This window comes from Eumetopias jubatus, unplaced genomic scaffold (genome assembly GCF_037043125.1).
Source record: "Eumetopias jubatus isolate StellerSeaLion01/CBP00866 unplaced genomic scaffold, mEumJub1_p1.0 scaffold_12, whole genome shotgun sequence".
Classification (NCBI taxonomy): domain Eukaryota; kingdom Metazoa; phylum Chordata; class Mammalia; order Carnivora; family Otariidae; genus Eumetopias; species Eumetopias jubatus.
This window is the reverse complement of record NW_028274818.1, coordinates 15,680,971-15,700,000: the sequence shown is the minus strand read 5'-3', so window position 1 is coordinate 15,700,000 and position 19,030 is coordinate 15,680,971. Positions and strand designations below refer to the sequence as shown.

At 37.5% G+C, this 19,030-nt stretch overlaps 1 protein-coding gene across 1 annotated transcript in view; it reads right to left on the bottom strand.

The window, feature by feature from the left end:
• Window positions 1–19,030, bottom strand: part of USH2A (usherin) — a 716,035-nt gene that overhangs the window by 327,395 nt on the left and 369,610 nt on the right. The window contains exon 35 of the mRNA XM_028104725.2: window positions 3,926–4,077. Within this exon, the coding sequence (XP_027960526.2) occupies window positions 3,926–4,077 (152 nt within the window). The remainder of the gene's footprint in view (window positions 1–3,925; window positions 4,078–19,030) is intronic.

Below are 19,030 nucleotides of genomic sequence, written 5' to 3'. Positions count from 1 at the left end.
TAGGCAGGCAAATATTCTCAATTATGAAACCTTCATTTGTTAGGGCGAATATACTTTCCCAATTATGAAAATAAATGTGAAAAATACAGAGTGTTAATTTTTAATAAGTATGAGGTCACGACATGTTTTATTTTCATCTGAGAAAGGCTATGGGGTTCTTTAGATCTATAACTCCTACTCGTTTTTTAGTCTAATAACTATGTACCAAAAAATGATAAAGAAACTTGACTAGAAAAAATATCAATTCATCATTTTAATATTTCATAACAATGCAATTGGTTTCATTATGTCTATGTATATAATTCAAACTATTGCATGGAAAATGATTTTAAAGTGTACCAAATAAAATGAGATTCAAAAAGTTGAAGAATTAAGGGCAATTCCAGATAATTATATTAATATCCTCAAATATCTGGTTAATTCAAAGTGATATATTTTAAAAATTTCCTTCAATATGTGGATAAATACCTCAGTTTTTACTCTACATGAAATTTGGCAACTGTATTATTTTGCTTCAACTCAGTCTTTAAAAAAAAATTACCTCTTTGTTTATCTTGCCTTAAGAAGAATATTAGGGAATAGGCATTCTGGAAGGCTGCCTTTTACCTAGAAACCTCTCCTGACACAGAAAAAAAATTTTTGAGAATAAATGTGCCATGAAAATATAAACATTTTAATAAAATTTTTATCCTTAATAAAACTCTTATCATGTACCAGAAATCCTTTCGTAAATATTTCACTGAAAATTTTACATCAATCCTGTTTAAAGTGGGCATTATTTTCCTTTTTTTTTAAAGATTTTATTTATTTATATGAGAGAGAGAGAGCATGAGTGGGGGGGAGGGTCAGAGGGAGAAGCACACTCCCCATTGAGCAGGGAGCCCGATATGGGACTCGATCCCAGGACTCCAGGATCATGACCTGAGCCGAAGGCAGTCGTTTAACCAACTGAGCGACACAGGCGCCCCCATTATTTTCCTTTTGTTAAGAGTTGAAAAATCTGAGGCTTAGTAGAGTAAGTATGTTTGCCAATGAGGCACAAAGAATAATAGCAGGCTTAGAGTAAATTTCCCATTTAGAATTTTCTTGACAGTTGCATATGGTCATGGAGATTTAGATGTCTTAAATAACAAATTTGTTTCTTTGTAAAAAAACAAATGTGAAAAGATGAGTATGTGTATATGTGTGTTTAGGTGTGATTATGTGTATAAACATGCCATCACTAAGAAACCAAAGCAGCTTTTTAACCATATCCCACGGCAGTGACATATAGTTTCACATTTCATCCTTAAGAGGGTCCTTGGAGAATTGAATCCAATGAATGTTCCAAGGCCAGACACAGTCATAAAATTCCCAATCTTAGACTCTACCAGTATTATCTAACATTAGCTAAGTGGAAAAAAACAAACAAAAGCAAAGTGATTATCCTATGGATAAATTCAATGCTTCTTATTATAGCAAGACAAAATGTGAAGGGTTTCTCTCTAGTATAATTCAACAATATAATTGAAAGCAAGGATAGCTTTTAAAAAATTATTCTCTGTTGCATTTTCTGTTAATTTTTCATTATTTCCAACACTTATAAAACTTCAATTACTGGATTAAATTTGACAATGCATATTAGCATCTTAAAATTAGGATCAAAGGCATTATAAATTGTTTTCAACGTTGAAATTTCTTTAAAAGCCAAATACGTTGTGTAATTGGATGAGAACTAAACAAACTACGAAAAAATCTTTTTTTCAGATGGGTACAGAGTAATTCTTTCCAAATCACAAGTAACAGGTAATAAACTTGGTCAGGCTAAAAACAAAACATACTGAGACTACATTAAAATGGCAAAAATGTGGAATATATGTATGCATTTTTATTTTTAAAATATTCTGTTCTATCAAATTTGTCCTTTTTACTGTTTTATCCCCCTTTATTATTTAAGCTTGCCAATTTTGGGGGTGAACCATACCACATTCAGGAACAGAGCATATTTACCACAAAAAAACATAGAATAGTATTTCCCTGCATGCATGTAAAAGAATGATACCAAGTATGTAAGAGATGTAAAATAAACAGGTTTCTCTTTCCAAAAACCAAGAATTATCATCCAAAAATGTTGGTAGGTGAACAAAAAAATCGACTCACAAAAAATTTATTTTTCAATTTCTGCCAGCAAAAGATTTAAAAACAGAAATCATGAATTTTTTGCTTCAGTGACACTCTTGTTGTAACATTGGCTTTAGATGAAAAATACCCTTAAGTGATGTGTGTGTCTGAATCTGGACTATCCTTCATGATTGTGATAGATATCCACGGAGATTTAGAATATTCAGATATGTAATCTCTTAAGGGCACAATATGTGCTCTTAATTGGCACAAAAATATTTTAGAAACCAATTGAAGACCGTAGGTTTTAGCTTCTTGGCAGCATGTAGTTGACTTGTTCTAAATAAAGACATTGTTGTTCAATCCCAGTGATTAGAGATGGATCATTGACTTGGGAAAAGCGTTTGCATACTGAGCACAGGATAAAGAAAAGTAGCAAGGGGAGAAAATAACCGTGCTTTACGTCAGGACCGAGTCTAGAATGTACGAGGCCATGGCAGAGCAGGTTTTACAATCCAATTCTGTTTTCTCCCTTCCCGTCAGGGCACCGTGGCATTTGATTTCTTAAGGTTAACATCGCCTACTATCTTATCTGCACAGGACGCAGATCAATAACTGTGTCCCCCTTGTTTAAAGTTGCCAGAACATCAAGAGACGGTGTGGGAGCCAATTTAGTAGCCAGAACCACAATGTGCAGTTTTTATTTTTGAAAAAGTCTAGGTTTCAAGCTCATGTGAAGTGTTCTCGGGTTTCTTTCTCTCTTCTTTTGAATGGAGAAGAAAAGCTGGGCTGTTGCCATTCCTGCTTTAGAGTAAGTAACCATCAGCGGGTCTGAGCTATAAAATACTTAATGGCAGTAAAGACTACGGATCAGCCCCGCCAATAGATGATGTTAGCAGCTTGGAAAGCAACCAACCTCTGAAACGAAATGGAAGGTGTGATCAAAAATAAGGAAGCAAAAATGAAACTGTAGAGCTGTTTTCCAAGGTAATATTTATATGATACACTCTTCAATGAAGACAGAGTGCATTAAAATGATAGAGCATTAGCAAACATTGCCAAAAATATCTAAGAGTAATGAACATTTCCCTTAAAAGAAGTGAAATCTAATGAAGAATGCAGAAAAATAAAATCTGATGTTTTGAAACTAAAGAATGCCATGCTGGTCTATGACAATTATGCGCTATTGAGTTTTAAAAATTATATGAAAAATAAAAAGCATGATTTGTCAATCTTTTAACAGCTAATGAAATACAGATATACCTATAGATTTCTGAAATGTGGCTATCAAAAGCTAATATTTGTGCAATTTTAAATACTGTTCTTGTGAAACTGTATCACACTGATGATATAAATCTGTTTTGTGCTGTTAGATGAGGCAAGCTTAACCTTCTAATTGACTGACCTTCTTGCTGGGCGGCTGTGTTGCCATACGGTGGCAATCATGGACTTTCAACTGTTTTCACTTTTTAATCACAAACTTATTTGTTGAGCCCATTATTAGAAAGAAAAACATCCACTTTAAATAAATATGTAACTAAACTAAACAAAATCGAATGTACTTCTGCTCAACCGGCCAAATTCCCTTGAAGAATTTCAGTGAAATATAAATTCTGTCCTTCACTAGATCTATGTGTAATCTTGAAATTTATGTTGAACATAAACTCTTACTAAGTCTTAAATAAAATTTTATAAAAAGAAAATCTCCCATCCTGCTTGAAAGCCTAGCTGTGCAGAGAGTGAGTCACCACCATTTACTTCTTCCTTGATATTCACTGTCATCTGACATCGAATACATTCCCAGAATGTAAATGCACATACTCACCAGTGGTCCCAGAGCACAACCTTTGGCCGTGCATGCTTGGACTCTGAAGGAATGTAAGCTCCAAGGAGCAAATCCATAAGCATGACAGCTGAGTTCTGAGGAATTGTGAATTAATATACCATCCAGATATAGTCCATAGCTTGTGATAACACCTAGGAAGATAATAGTGGACCTTTAGCATGACAACCAGACAACAGCAAAGAATGTCTTAAGAAAGCAAGCACTTCTTGATGTGATTTCTAATTTCATGGAATTACTGAATCACAGTATTTGGTATTTTCCCTGGTCTAAACCCTGTGTCTTTCCAAAGGATAAAACAGGCATTAAACTCTTTTAAATATCAAACTGTTAAGCTAATTAGTACAGAGGCAGAAATAGAACCCAAGAGTCCCAGTATGGGACTCTTCCTATAGCATCATGTTAACTGCTATCATTTGTGTTCCAGATCAAACATGAATAAATTAAGTACATTTATAATTTGTATTGTATTCTAAAATGATATCCTTAATAGATGTGCTCTAGAAGTCAAATGACCTTATTTGTTAGTGCATTATACATTACTCAGGATGTGTCAGGCACTGTTCTAAGCACCTGTTGTGTGTGAACTCCTTTTTAACCCTCTCCTAGCAGCACCACCAGAATAGAGGCAGTATTATTATCATCCTTTTATAGATGAGGAAATTCAGGCAAGACAGGTAGGTAACTTGCTCAAAATCACATAGCTGGCCAGTGCTGGAGTCAGGATTTGAGGAGGTGCGGGTCCAGAACCCATGTTCTCAACCGCAATATTATATAACCTAACCATAAACATCTTGCACAAATTACACAAAGTACATTCATGAGACACTCATGAATGGGTTAGAGAAACTATGATTTACTAGTTTTAATGATCAACTAAAATTTATTTCAGAAGGAAGTTTATGTGTCTTTTCATGAAATCAACTGGGAGAGATATGAGAAATTAAATAGTTGTTGAATATGATCATTTGAATTATGCAATCAAAATATTTTCATTAAAAGGAAGTTAGGGATCTATGTTCTCTGGAATTACAGAATCCCTAAACTGATCAAGCATTGAGAAATAAAACTTTGCTTATATGCTAAATTGGAACTTCTTTCAAACTAAAATTAATTTCACAGTGGCTGCTTAATTGCCTCACTGTAGGATCCCCAAGGCAATCTTGACTCTTCCTCACTTGTGTATTTCTAGAGCTTAGCATCATGCCTAAAACATAGTAGGTATTTAATATATATTGATTGAATGAATAAATTAATGAACACACAGCAGAGTAGAAATATCAGCATCCAAACTAGAGGGAAAATGTAAGGCTACAGGAAAAAGAGATAACTTGCTACCTGAAATATGAAAAGAGACTTGGTGAAAAGATGATATTAAAAAATAGCTCAGTGATAGATCTGGAGAAGGAATGAGTTTTGAAACAGACTCTAGCAAAGTCAAGGTTGTCAAGGAATTCAGATGGCTTCCAAGGGGCCTGACTCTTAGCCTGGGAACTCCAAATTTGGTCTCATTAGTGTCCTGAAGGAAGGTCAAACCCTCACCCATCATTGCATTAGGGCTAACATTCCTGGTAGGACCATGACATCAAGAGCTTTTTCCTGAGTGTCCCTTCCTCCTAGAAAGAAATTGCTCAGTTCCAGAACCTGCTCATGATGTTTGGCAGCACCATCATCTGCAAAATTATAGAATGCTGCACTCATTGTCAGGATATCCTTTACAACACTGCTTTGGATTTAAAAATCAGTTTATAGCAAAACAAGTAGGGTGTGAGTTGCCACCATAAGAGTTACTCATTTTATGATATACCTCATCAACCCCATAGCCTAAAAGACTGCTGGAACAGCCTCCTGAAGCCCACATTATGGCCCAGGCTGGGTGATAACACCTGTGGATTTAGGGCTTCCTACAGGATGCTTCACCTGATTTGAGCTAGGGGTCAGTATTTGATGCGGGCTTTTCTATAGTGAGAAATGTGGAAATGGGAATCAAGAGAAGGTAGAGTGTTTCCTCTTACTATTACACTTAATAACCTACCTAAAATATTTTTGCTTTCTCTAGCCACAAAGAGGAATACTTATGTTGTGGGTTGCAAGCAAGGTACCACTAAATTAGAAACACATCTATAGTCTGCTCTGTGTGCTGGGCTTAAAAGTCCATCCTCTGTATTTGCAGCCCTCTGGCTTGATGGCTTCCTCTTGGATTTCCGCCCACTGTAAGGTGGGCGGAAAGAGGAAGACAGAAAATGTCCAATTTTTAGCTCCAGAAGCTGAGGCTTTTGCTGACTGTTGAGGTCAGTAGAGGGACAAAGCAACTGTGACCTCAAGCAATCCCGGCAGCAGAAATGTCTCTTCTGCGTTTCCAGCTTCTTCAGTACTGGACTCTGGTTGGCCCTTTAGCACGGGCTGGGGCACCGCTTCTTGATGGTTGAAGCATCACATCAGCAAATCCGGCAGCTAGCAGCAGCCGAGGCCGACTCAGAAGCCAAAGACCAGGGAAGTTAGCAGCTCTCTGACAATCACCTTTTTTGTTACTGCAGCCCTTCCAACACATTTGTAACCAACCCCCTATATTGAATATAGTCTGTCTTATATTCCTAGCACATTTTCTGTTCCACTAGTTAGATCCTGGTCAGTGCATCCTTTAGGATGAAAGCTGTTCTTAATCTCAGGAAACAAACTGAGGGTTGCTGGAGTGGTGGGAGGTGGGAGGGGTGGGAGGGATGGGGTGGCTGGGTGATAGACATTGGGGAGGGTATGTGCTATGGTGAGTGCTGTGAATTGTGTAAGACTGTTGAATCACAGACCTGTACCTCTGAAACAAATAATACATAATATGTTAAAAATAAGAAGATAGTAGGAAGGGAAAAATGAAGGGGGGGAAATCAGAGGGGGAGACGGACCATGAGAGACTATGGACTCTAAGAAACAAACTGAGGGTTCTAGAGGGGAGGGGGGTGGGGGGAGGGGTTAGCCTGGTGATGGGTATTAAAGAGGGCACATATTGAATGGAGCACTGGGTGTTATGCACAAACAATGAATCATGGAACACTACATCAAAAACTAATGATGTAATGTATGGTGATTAACATAACATAATAAAATAAAAAAGATAAAAGTAAAAAAAAGCTGTTTATATTTGAATGAGCTAATACTTTTTTTAAAAAAAGATTTTATTTATTTTTTTTGACAGAAAGAGAGACAGTGAGAGAGGGAACACAAGCAGGGGGAGTGAGAGAGGGAGAAGCAGGCTTCCTGCTGAGCAGGGAGCCCGATGCAGGGCTCGATCCCAACACCCTGGGATCATGACCTGAGCAGAAGGCAGACGCTTAACGACTGAGCCACTCAGGCGTCCTGAGCTAATACTTTCTATTTATTTATTTTTTGAGCTAATACTTTTTAAATAAAGCTACTGCTCTATCTTATTTTCCTTGATGAGGATAACTTTGTATAGCTTATCTTTTAAGAGCAGGTCCATTTCCCTCATTTCCAAATTTTGGGGTAAGTGTATTTTACTGTCATATAGCCCTTTGGCTACACACAAAAAAGTATAGCTGCCAACTTTCTCCTTTATCCTAGTAAGACCGTCTCTGATAACTCTGAGAATACTTATAGAAAGTATTTAGTTTAATGCCATTTAATACTCAACACACAAAAGCACAGATGAATTAAAACTAAGAAATGAAAGATATACAGTGTAAAACTAAATAGTCACAGGAAATTTAAGAGAAGAGAAAAGGATAAAATCACAGTCATAATCATGATAAATTATGACGTGCCAGGCACTCTGCTAAGCAATCATTTAATCCTCACCAAAAAAAAAAAAAAAATCTTATGTGCAAATAATGTGTTGGAGAAGCTCTTAAAGAAATTGTAAGACCCTCAAAATGCTATCTACTTGACCTGCTTTTCAACAATGACATAGAAAGTACCCAAATCAATATTTCCGTTTTCTTACATAATTGGGGAGTATTTCTTTTATGCTAGGATTATGTGCATAATATCTCATTTATCTGACATATTGGGAAATGACATATTTCATAGAAGTTAATTTTCGTTATAACTAAATCTCATTTCTTAAGTACAAACTTTAAGAATCTTAACCATTTTTAAAGGAAATCTTTCTAGAAAGGACTCCACAGTACTCACCTGTCTTCCCACACAGACTATAATGAATATGATTGAATCATCTTGTGATGACTCAAACCATGCATTATGGACATCAAAGGCTATATTCTCTAATTCAGTAATACCCTCAGGGACCGATGAGATCTAGGATACTTGCCCAGCTTTTACCCATCACATCACTCAGTGGCTATACTTAATCATTTCTTATGTCTGCTTTTTGAGTTCTCCTTCCTCCCTCAAGTGACAGTCTCTCAAAAGTTTCTTCTTTGTTTTGTCTACCTGACTTTAGCAAGTCAACCCCTAGCAAGCGATGCTAAGAAACTAGATAACCATGATGTCCGGAACTACGGATAAAGAAATAATAGACAGTTACTAGGAGAAGGGCTTAGAGTAAGATGAGTACACAGCAAATGAGCTGAGAATAAAATTAAGTGAGATTTGTGACAGTTAATTCAACTGCGCAGAAACTTTTTAGTATCTAGGATGCATCTGAATGGAAAGGTGGGTGAAACTGAGGCCCAGCTTTCACGCGGGTGAGATCGCACACATGCATGCATGCACACATGTGCACATACATGCAGAGTCACCCAGCATTCTGTAGGTAACCACTATTTGACAGCACTTGTAGGAAGTGCTAAAAGATCAATTATATAAATCTAAATTGTAGAATCCAGGTGTACACTGGGTAAGTGTTGTCTGACCTTTAAATCATATTGGACAATCTCTTCTCCCTCCCCCACCATACCAACTCCACTGAGTCATGTAGACTGTACATTTCTAATTGATCTTCACCCATCACCATACTCATGGCCACCTAGTCCATTCTGCCATCACCTCATATCTGAGAATAATAGCCATCTACGTGTTTTGATGCATTATTCATGTTTCCACACAATTCATTCTTCACACTGCAGACAGAGGGCCATTTTTCAAAACCCATATTGGAACATGCCACATGCAATCAGTGATCAATCAGACCTTCGCTGAGTACTAGCAAGATGAGAGTTCCCCACCCCAGGATCAGGAAGCTGGGGTCAATGTCAACACGTTGTGAGAGTGGAACAGACTTGTGCTGTTGATCTCTCTGGGTTTCTGCCCTTAGGTCCAGGTTCACCAGGTAATCATCAGATCTCAAAGTCAGGCCAAAGTGGGATACCACTGTGGTTTAGAGCTGGTGCCTACGTTTGCCACAAAAAGGAGCCTGAGTAAGAGCAGGTATTTCCTTTGATCTGGTTTGGGCAAGGCCATTAGCTGTATAATCCAAGTTAAGGACGTACAGTCAAACTTCCTGGTAAATTGGTGGACAATAAGAGATACCATTTGAAAATAACAGTCCATTTCTTACCAAGATATGCAGGCAGATGTCATAACTTTTCATTAACAGACTTTTTAAGTAAATAAAAATAGTATTATATGAAATATTGTACAATTCAGTTCCAAAAACATACATTTAGTAAATAACAAGTCTAAAATATGTATTTAAGACAATTTTCATTGACCTCAGATTCCCAAAGTATGTAACAAAAACTAAAGAACTTCCAGTGGACATTTTAAGTGAAGCCTAAGGAGGCACTTTCCTTCTTTGAGTAGACTACAGCACATGTATGAATAGGTTTAAAAAAAAGTAAAATGCAAAGTTCTTAAAATGCTGTGTATTTTTGAAATTTTAAAACACTTTATTATTAAAAAATGTACTGAATACTTACATTGAGCCAGGTGATAGGCAATATGTTTGATATGAATTATTTCCATTAACTTTAACAACATCAAGAAATAAGAAGTGTTATTTGCCTTGTTACAGAGTTAGGGGAACAGACTCTTAGAGAGGCTAAGCTATTTCCCAAGGTCATATAAATAAATATCAACTCAGGCTTGGAACCTGGCAATCTCATCCCCCTACCACCGCCGCTCCTCTTATTCATCTCCAGCCTAACTTTCTCTGCTAAAATATTTAGGAGTTCCACTCAAATTAAGAACTGATGAACACATTCTGGCCCTACAAGCAATTACGTTGAGCATAACAAAAAGCTTAACATATATTTACTGGAAGTCAATTCCTGAAAGGTACTTTGGGGGATAGAAAGAATAAGAAATAGTATCTGTCTCTATGGAAGGAAGAAAAGGGTTAAACACAGGTCTAATTAAACAATTCAAGAGTTAAATAAAAGTGAGAAGCACCGCAAAAAATTCATGCCCAACAAATGGTACAGACATACAGGAGCTTCTAGCAGGGGGCAATCACTCTGGCTAAAGTGAGTCCTAAAAGCTTTTTAGAGCAGCCGGGGCTTCTGCACAAAGCAGCTGGGTCTTCCATAAAAGGCAAAATGTGAAAAGGCCATGTCTCAGGAAGACGTTCCTGGTGGGGAAATGACATTTACCAATGCCTGGAAGCAAGAAAATGCAAGGTATAGTAAAGACATCCAGAATGGATCCGTATTCTGCTGTTATTGTAACTGGTGAAAGCCTAATAGAAAATAAGCCTTCAAAAGGAGGTTCAGGGGTGCCTGGGTGGCTCAGTCATTAAGCGTCTGCCTTTAGCTCAGTCATGATCCCAGGGTCCTGGGATCGAGCCCCGCATCGGGCTCCCTGCTCGGCGGGGAGCCTGCTTCTCCCTCTCCTACTCCCCCTGCTTGTGTTCCCTCTCTCGCTGTCTCTCTCTCTGTCAAATAAATAAATAAAATCTTTTTTTTTTTTTTAAAAAGGAGGTTCAAACCTTGAATGCCTTGAACCTCTTCAAGGGTTGGGGATTTTATGATGTACAGGAGAACCATGGACATTTCTGTGTATTGATCAGGGCAAAATAAATGTTATATTTAGAAGAATTAATCTAGAGTCACACATGCAAAAGACTGGAGTAGGGAAGACCATGGAGGTAGGGAGAAGGGCACCTGAAAATATCAAAAGGAAAAAAATAATTTTTAAAGCCACCTTTTCCTGACTATATAGTAACGAGCTGTGACTCAGGGAGGGATGTGGGAATGCCACATTGCAGCAGTAGTGTGGAATTCTAAGACAGAAATACCTTTAACAGTTTTATATACTTTCTCTTCTTTAATAAAACAGATTTATGATCCTTAGGGCTGAGGTGTGTTAGAGCGCAGTATGGCATCACGGGTCACTAGTCAGGCAAGAGAAGGGTCTATCCACCTTAGAGATGGTGTGTGAGGGCAGCCATGAAAGACTCCTAAAAGCCTGCTACCAAAGAACTAACTTACCTCTCTACTATAGGTTTCAAGGGGGACTGTTTTTCAATTGGGGGATTAAAAAAGAAAGTCACACCCCTGTTTTGCATCTTGACTGTGTCAGTGTCAAAATCATAGTTGTGATCCTGTACTATAGTTTATTTTTTTTTAAGATTTTATTTATTTATTTGAGAGACAGAATGAGAGAGAGTACATGAGAAGGGGGAAGGTCAGAGGGAGAAGCAGACTCCCCGTCGATCAGGGAGCCCAATGCGGGACTCGATTCTGGGACTCCAGGATCATGATCTGAGCCAAAGGCAGTCGCTTAACCAACTGAGCCACCCAGGCGCCCCTGTACTATGGTTTAGAAAGTTCCCTATTTTGTAAAATAACAGAAAGTTCGCTGGGGTGCTGTGCAAAAGGTCAATGAGATCTCTCTGCATAATTTCTTACAACCGCATGGGAATTTTGTATCTATCTCAACATGTAACATTTCATTAAAATGCAAAAGAAATACTGTAATGTAGAAAAGCACGCAAGGTAAGAACAGGCAAATGCTTGAAAGTCAGAGGACGTTTATGCTGAAAAATTAACAACACTATTCATGTTTTAGATCAGGTACCATTCAATCCTCAGGAAAAACCCTTGAAGGCAAAAAAAGTTTCAGTTTCCCTTTACAGATGAGAAAAACAAGTTTGAGAAAGACTGAATAACACAGCCAATACCAGACAGCTAGAAAGTGTCAGAGCTATGGGTTGGTGTAACATGCAGAAACATTCAGATACAACAGTGCATAGAACATTACCCTCTCCAACTTCTGTGCACCTATTTTTTCTATGTTTTTAAAATTATGTGATAAAACATAACATAGAAAAGTACATAAAATATGTTATATCTTAAAGACGAATGAAAAAGCGAAAAGCCATGTAACTATCACCAAGGTTAAAAAATAAAATATTGCCAGCGCCCCACAAATCTCCAGCATCCCATGAATCTTCTATATGTCCTCCCTCATTCTAATGTTTTCTCTTCCTCACAGACAACTGTGTTGACTTTTAAAGAATGATTTCCTTGCTTTTCTACTTAGAAATGCATCAGTAAACAATGTCATTAAGTTTGGTATATTTTTAAATTTTGTAGTAATAGAATCATATAATATACATTTTGGAGGGCACCTGGGTGGCTCAATCAGTTGGGCATCCAACTCTTGATCTCAGCTGGGGTCTTGATCTCGGGCTCATGGGTTTAGTCCCCGTGTTGGGCTCCACGCTGGGCATGGAGCCTACTTAAACAAAGATATGTATGTATTTTTGCATTTTTTCTTGTTCACCATAATAAGCATGAGTCCTATCTGTCTCGTTGAGGGTAGTCACACTTCACTCATTTCCATTGTTGTATCGGTTTCCTGCACAGCACAATTCATTTATTCTATTGTTGACATTGGGATTGTTTCAATGTTCTGTCTCTTACATCACTGTATCTGTTATCATTTTTGTACATGTGTCCTGAGGCAGACGTGAAGTTTCCTAGTGCATAGATCCCAGAGTGGAATTGTTGGGATATATTCAGTTTTGCTAGACAACACCCAACTATTTTTCAAAGTGCATCAATTCCCATGATGACCGATAGTGCATGTGAGTTCTCATTGTTCCATATCCTCAAAAAGACCTTGTATAGTCACAGTTTTAAACTGTGCCAGTATTATATGTGGGAAAATGGTATCTTGTTTTGGTATTATTTTTTATTTCCAGCTTATGAAAGAGGTTGAGCACATGTCCTTATGTTCACCAGCCATTTACTTTTCGTTCTTTTGTGAAATGCTTTTTCAGATCTTTCCCCAGTTCATTATTATTATTGTAACAATATCTGTAAATATATTATCATTGACAAAGTATGTAAGAAAATAATGAATGAAGTAAAGAGTTTGGGGTTAATTTCTTCTAAGCTTAAGATTATACATTTTAAATTTTTTTTTATCAAAATATAGTTGACAGGTGATGTTATATTAGTTTCAATTGTGCAATGTAATGATACAACAGTTCTGTAGATTATTACCAAATGCTCACCATAAGTGTAGCTACCATCTGTTGCTATACAATGCTATTACAATTATTATTGGCTACATTACCTCTCCAGTTTATTACTGATTCCTAAGAATATTTTATATTTTCCAAGTACTCATCTTCTGACAGTTATTTTATGTTATAAATATTATTATTAATTTTTAAAGATTTTATTCATTCATTTGAGCCACAGAGATACAGACAGAAAGAGAGAGCATGAGCAGGGGGAGAGGCAGACGGAGAGGGAGAAGCAGGCTCACCGCTGAGTAAGGGGCCCGATGTGGGGCTTGATCCTAGGACCCCGGGATCATGACCTGAGCTGAAGGCAGATGGAGCCACCCAGGCGCCCCTGTGTTATAAATATTATATCCTACTCTATTATTTATCTCTTCAGGTACTTCATTTATACCACATTTTGATGAAAAAAGAGTTATTAATTTTAGTCACCCTTTTACCATTTTGAATTTACCTATCTTTATTAATCCTATTTGCCCAAAAGTCTCCCTTGTCTGATATTAAAATAGCTACAACAACTTTCTTTTCTTCTTTTATCCTTTCCTTTCAATCTTTTGGTTTGCTTTTGTTTGAGAAGAAAGGGGTTGACAGCTAGTTCAGGGGTCTTCTAGTCAGTCTTGAGGACTCCTGACCACATGCCTTTAAAACTTGGTCAGGAAGCTCACATTTTCTAAGCTTTTGTTTCTTTACCCATAAGATGGGGGTCATATTCCATTCCCTGGTGGCCTGACAGAGTTAATATGAAAATCAAATGAGTGAGCATATATGCAAGTACCTTAAGAATTAAGTGTGATCTGCTATTCAACATAGTATTAGAAGTCCTAGCCACAGCAATCAGACAACAAAAAGAAATAAAAGGCATCCAAATCAACAAAGAAGAAGTCAAACTCTCACTCTTTGCAGATGATATGATACATTAGGTGGAAAACCCAAAAGACTCCCCTCCAAAACTGCTAGAACTCATACAGGAATTCAGTAAAGTAGCAGGATATAAAATCAATGCACAGAAATCCGTGGCATTCCTATACACCAACAACAAGACAGAAGAGAGACAAATCAAGGAGTCGATCCCATTTATAATTGCACCCAAAACCATAAGATACCTAGGAATAAATTTAACCAAAGAGGCAAAGGATCTGTACTCAGAAAACTATAAAACACTCATGAAAGAAATTGAAGAAGACACAAAGAAACGGAAAAACGGTCCATGCTCATGGATTGGAAGAACAAACATTGTGAAGATGTCAATGCTACCTAGAGCAATCTACACATTCAATGCAATCCCCATCAAAATACCATCCACTTTTTTCAAAGGAATGGAACAAATAATCCTAAAACTTGTATGGAACCAGAAGAGACCCCGAATAGCCAGAGGAATGTCGAAAAAGAAAAGCAAAGCTGGCGGCATCACAATTCCGGACTTCCAACTCTATTACAAAGCTGTCATCATCAAGACAGTATGGTACTGGCACAAAAACAGACACATAGATCAATGGAACAGAATAGAGAGCCCAGAAATGGACCCTCAACTCTATGGTCAAGTAATCTTTGACAAAGCAGGAAAGAATGTCCAATGGAAAAAAGACAGTCTCTTCAACAAATGGTGTTGGGAAAATTGGACAGCCACATGCAGAAGAATGAAACTGGACCATTTCCTTATACTACACACAAAAATAGGCTCAAAATGGTTGAAATTTTGAAATTAGGAGTCCATCAACATCCTAAAGGAGAACACAGGCAGCAACCTCTTTGGCCTCAGCCACAGCAACTTCTTCCTAGAAACATCACCAAAGGCAAGGGAAGCAAGGGCAAAAATGAACTCTTGGGGCTTAATCAAGATAAAAAGCTTTTGCACAGCAAAAGAAACAGTCCACAAAACCAAAAGACGACCGACAGAATGGGAGAAGATATTTGCAAATGACATATCAATAAAGGGCTAGGATCCAAAATCTATAAAGAACTTGTTAAACTCAACACCCATAGAATAAATGATCCAATCAAGAAATGGGCAGAAGACATGAACAGACATTTTTCCAAAGAAGACATCCAAATGGCCAACAGACACATGAAAAAGTGCTCGACATCGCTCAGCATCAGGGAAATCCAAATCAACACCTCGATGAGAAAACACTTCGCACCAGTCAGAATGGCTAAAATTAACAAGTCAGGAAACGACAGATGTTGGCGGGGTTGCGGAGAAAGGGGAACCCTCCTACACTGTTGGTGGGAATGCAAGCTCGTGCAACCACTCTGGAAAACAGTATGGAGGTTCCTCAAACAGTTGAAAATAGAGCTACCATACAAATCTGCAATTGCACTACTGGGTATTTACCCCAAAGATACAAATACAGGGATCCGAAGGGGTACATACACCCCGATGTTTAGAGCAGCAATGTCCACAATAGCCAAACTGGGGAAAGAGCCAAGATGTCCATCGACAGAAGAATAGATAAAGAAGATGTGGTATATATACACAATGGAATATTATGCAGCCGTCAAAAGCAATGAAATCTTGCCATTTGCAATGACGTCAATGGAACTGGAGGGTATTATGCTGAGCAAAATAAGTCAGAGAAAGACATGTATCATATGACCTCACTGATATGAAGAATTCTTAATCTCAGGAAACAAACTGAGGGTTGCTGGAGTGGTGGGGGGTGAGAGGGATGGGGTGGCTGGGTGATAGACATTGGGGAGGGTATGTGCTATGGTAAGTGCTGTGAATTATTAAGACTGCTGAATCACAGACTTATACTTCTGAAACAAATAATACATTATATGTAAAAAAAATAAATAAATAACAGGAGGGGAAGAATGGGGAGGGGGAATCAGTGGGGGGGAGACAAAACATGAGAGAGTATGGACTCTGAAAAACAAACTGAGGGTTCTAGAGGGGAGAGGGTGGGGGGATGGGTTAGCCTGGTGATGGGTATTAAGGAGGGCACATTCTGCATGGAGCACTGGGTGTTATACGCAAACAATGAATCATGGAACACTGCATCAAAAACTAACGATGTAATGTATGGTGATTAACATAACATAATAAAGGTGTCTTGAAAAAAAAAAAGAATTAAGGGTGATGCCTGTAAGAGGAATGAACTTAGAGTTGTCCCTTCCTTCCAGAGTAAATTAAAAGCTTATTTGCTGTGGGAATCTTGCCTTAGACTTTCTCTTCCTAATCTGATCTATGTCTTGTACTGCACATCTCTTGTAAAAAATAACCTGCCCAACTCTCGGAGGCATATTGTAGACAGGTCTGTATCCCCTACTGGTATGCTATCTGTTATCACCCAGCAGTTTCTTATGTGTGTGCTAACTATTTAAGATTCCTCTCTACCCCAATCAAGTCCAGAGAGCACAGTGTGAAAAACAAAACAAAACAAAACAAAACAAGTACTTACCAAGCGCTGTAAAATACTTTTTGAAAAAAATCTGCTGGGTTTAGTGGATTTTGTTTTTGGTAGTTATCTGATTCTTAAGTAAATATTTATGGAGTACCTTCTATGTGCTGGACATTGTGTTCCAAGTTGGGAATACCCTGAACAGTCTTGGTTCCTGCATTCATAAAACTTTCAATCTAAGTGAGAGGACAGACTAAGTGGATTATGTGTGTGTAAAGATTATTAAACGAGCACCAGATGGAAAAGAAGAAAAAATGGTAGTGGTGGGGGAGGCAGATGTTAACCTAATCTAGGTGGGTTAGGAAATTAAATTTATCTGTGAAACTCGTGTTTAAGATGAACTTGGCTCTTGGACCTACTTCAAGAGGAACAATGTCACAAATCATTATCTGACTAATTATAACAAATAAATATTTCATAATAATTAATAAAAAGCTTTCAATGAGTTATCAATGAGTTGATTACTATTTAAAAAATTAAATATCACAGACATATTGGATAAACAATCTTCATCTAGAACTTTTAAACACTGTCCTCCTTATTTGCTTTTAAAATGTCTAGAGTGCCAAAACAAAGTTTAACTAAATGGAATTTTTGTTTACTTACTTACTTTTGCTATTCCCAGAATGAGTTTTACATTTATCTCTACATCTATCCCCCAAATTCTGTGTGCTAAGTGTGGATTATACGAGGTTTAAAAACCAGTTAAGGACTCAGCAGAAACTTGATGGCAACTCAAACTCATTTACAAAGCTATGGGCAGAGTTAAGGGAAAGCACAAGGTGGTAATAATGCATCCCCAGCTAGTCATAGTCAGGACTCCTAGGAGACCATGCTAACTAGTTAAGTAAGAGTCCATAAACATCCTCAAATTTGCAAGGGAAAGGATGAGAACAGATTTGGGAACCTGGACAAAGAGCTGGGGTTATGGGAAAGGGCCACTTGGATGGGAACTATAGCTTTTGGTGGAAGAATACCGCCCTGAAGCCCAGAGCTCAGTAGAAAGGGAACAAATGCTTTAAATTCTGAGATTTCGTTCTCCTCCCACACTCTCATTTCTTGCTGCTGCTGCCACCTCTCATGGACAAGCCAAAAGGAAGCCAGAGAAAGAGAGAGCAAGCTCACTGACACTGTGAGTAAAGGTCAGCCTTGTAGGATACAGGACTGAATAGAAGAGTGAAGAGTGGCTCCAGACAGGCCAAAAAATATATACATCTAACATAAAAAATTTACAGTCATGCATTATGTTGCACTATTTTGTATTTTCTGTGCTTTTCTCTTGCTTATCCTCTTGTGCTAATAATCGGTAAGCTAGCTATAACAAAATGAAACAATATAATGCTGTCTGGTAAGAGGGATCAGGTTATTTAATCTAGTTCTACAAATTCAGTTCTTCAGTGGATAATCCACAAAATGGATATTTAATTCCCATTGGCTCTTCAGGGCAAGCAGTTTCAAGTTTATCACCTTTCTCTTTCCATAATGGTAGAATTTTTAAGGTGTTTAATTTTCACAGGGAAGCTGAATCATAATTGTCCATAAAGCACATCCACTGGGATACACATCTTTGTGCCTCTTCATCATGTTCTGTCAAATTGTGTTTCCTAAGGTGCTCAATAGGTTGTCATCTATAACCAAGGAAATTCAATACAAGTTCAATACAATGTAAATTTAATACAAGGTATCTCTATTTACACTGAAGAATTCTGTTTACTGTAAGAATTAAACAACAGTGCTCTAGTGTGTCATAAAAATAACATGTATAGTGAATATAGATGCTCCAAACATATGTGTTTGTTTTTTTCCAGTACAGCATGGCAATATGAATATCAACTGTGGGTTTTCCCCCAAGGTCCAGATGATGATTGAATGTGGCAGGTATCTCCCAGTGTGAATACTTGATCCTTCAATTAAAAAGGAAAAGAGAGAACAGTTTTCACATTGTGGAATAATGCCTTATTACTGTTATGCTCTCCTAAAAATGGAATCAACGGAATCTAAAAAAGATTGTGCTTGGGAAATTCTACCTGACAAACTGATTGGAGGTGTTTCATAAAAGTTACACAAGGTTTGCTCAAAACTGTCAAGCAGTTTTCCTAAGTGATTCACTGAATTCTATAATCCATTTCTCCTATTAAAACTGAGCCTTTTCAGGAAACAAAATAGAATTATATTTTGGCTGTTTAAAAATAAAGTTAGTTCAAAATAAAAAGTTTGAAAAATAGTTATTTCTTCAAAACCAGAGAAAAATTAGAACAGGGATCTTAAGAATTTTGAATACTGTCACTGAGAATGATGCAT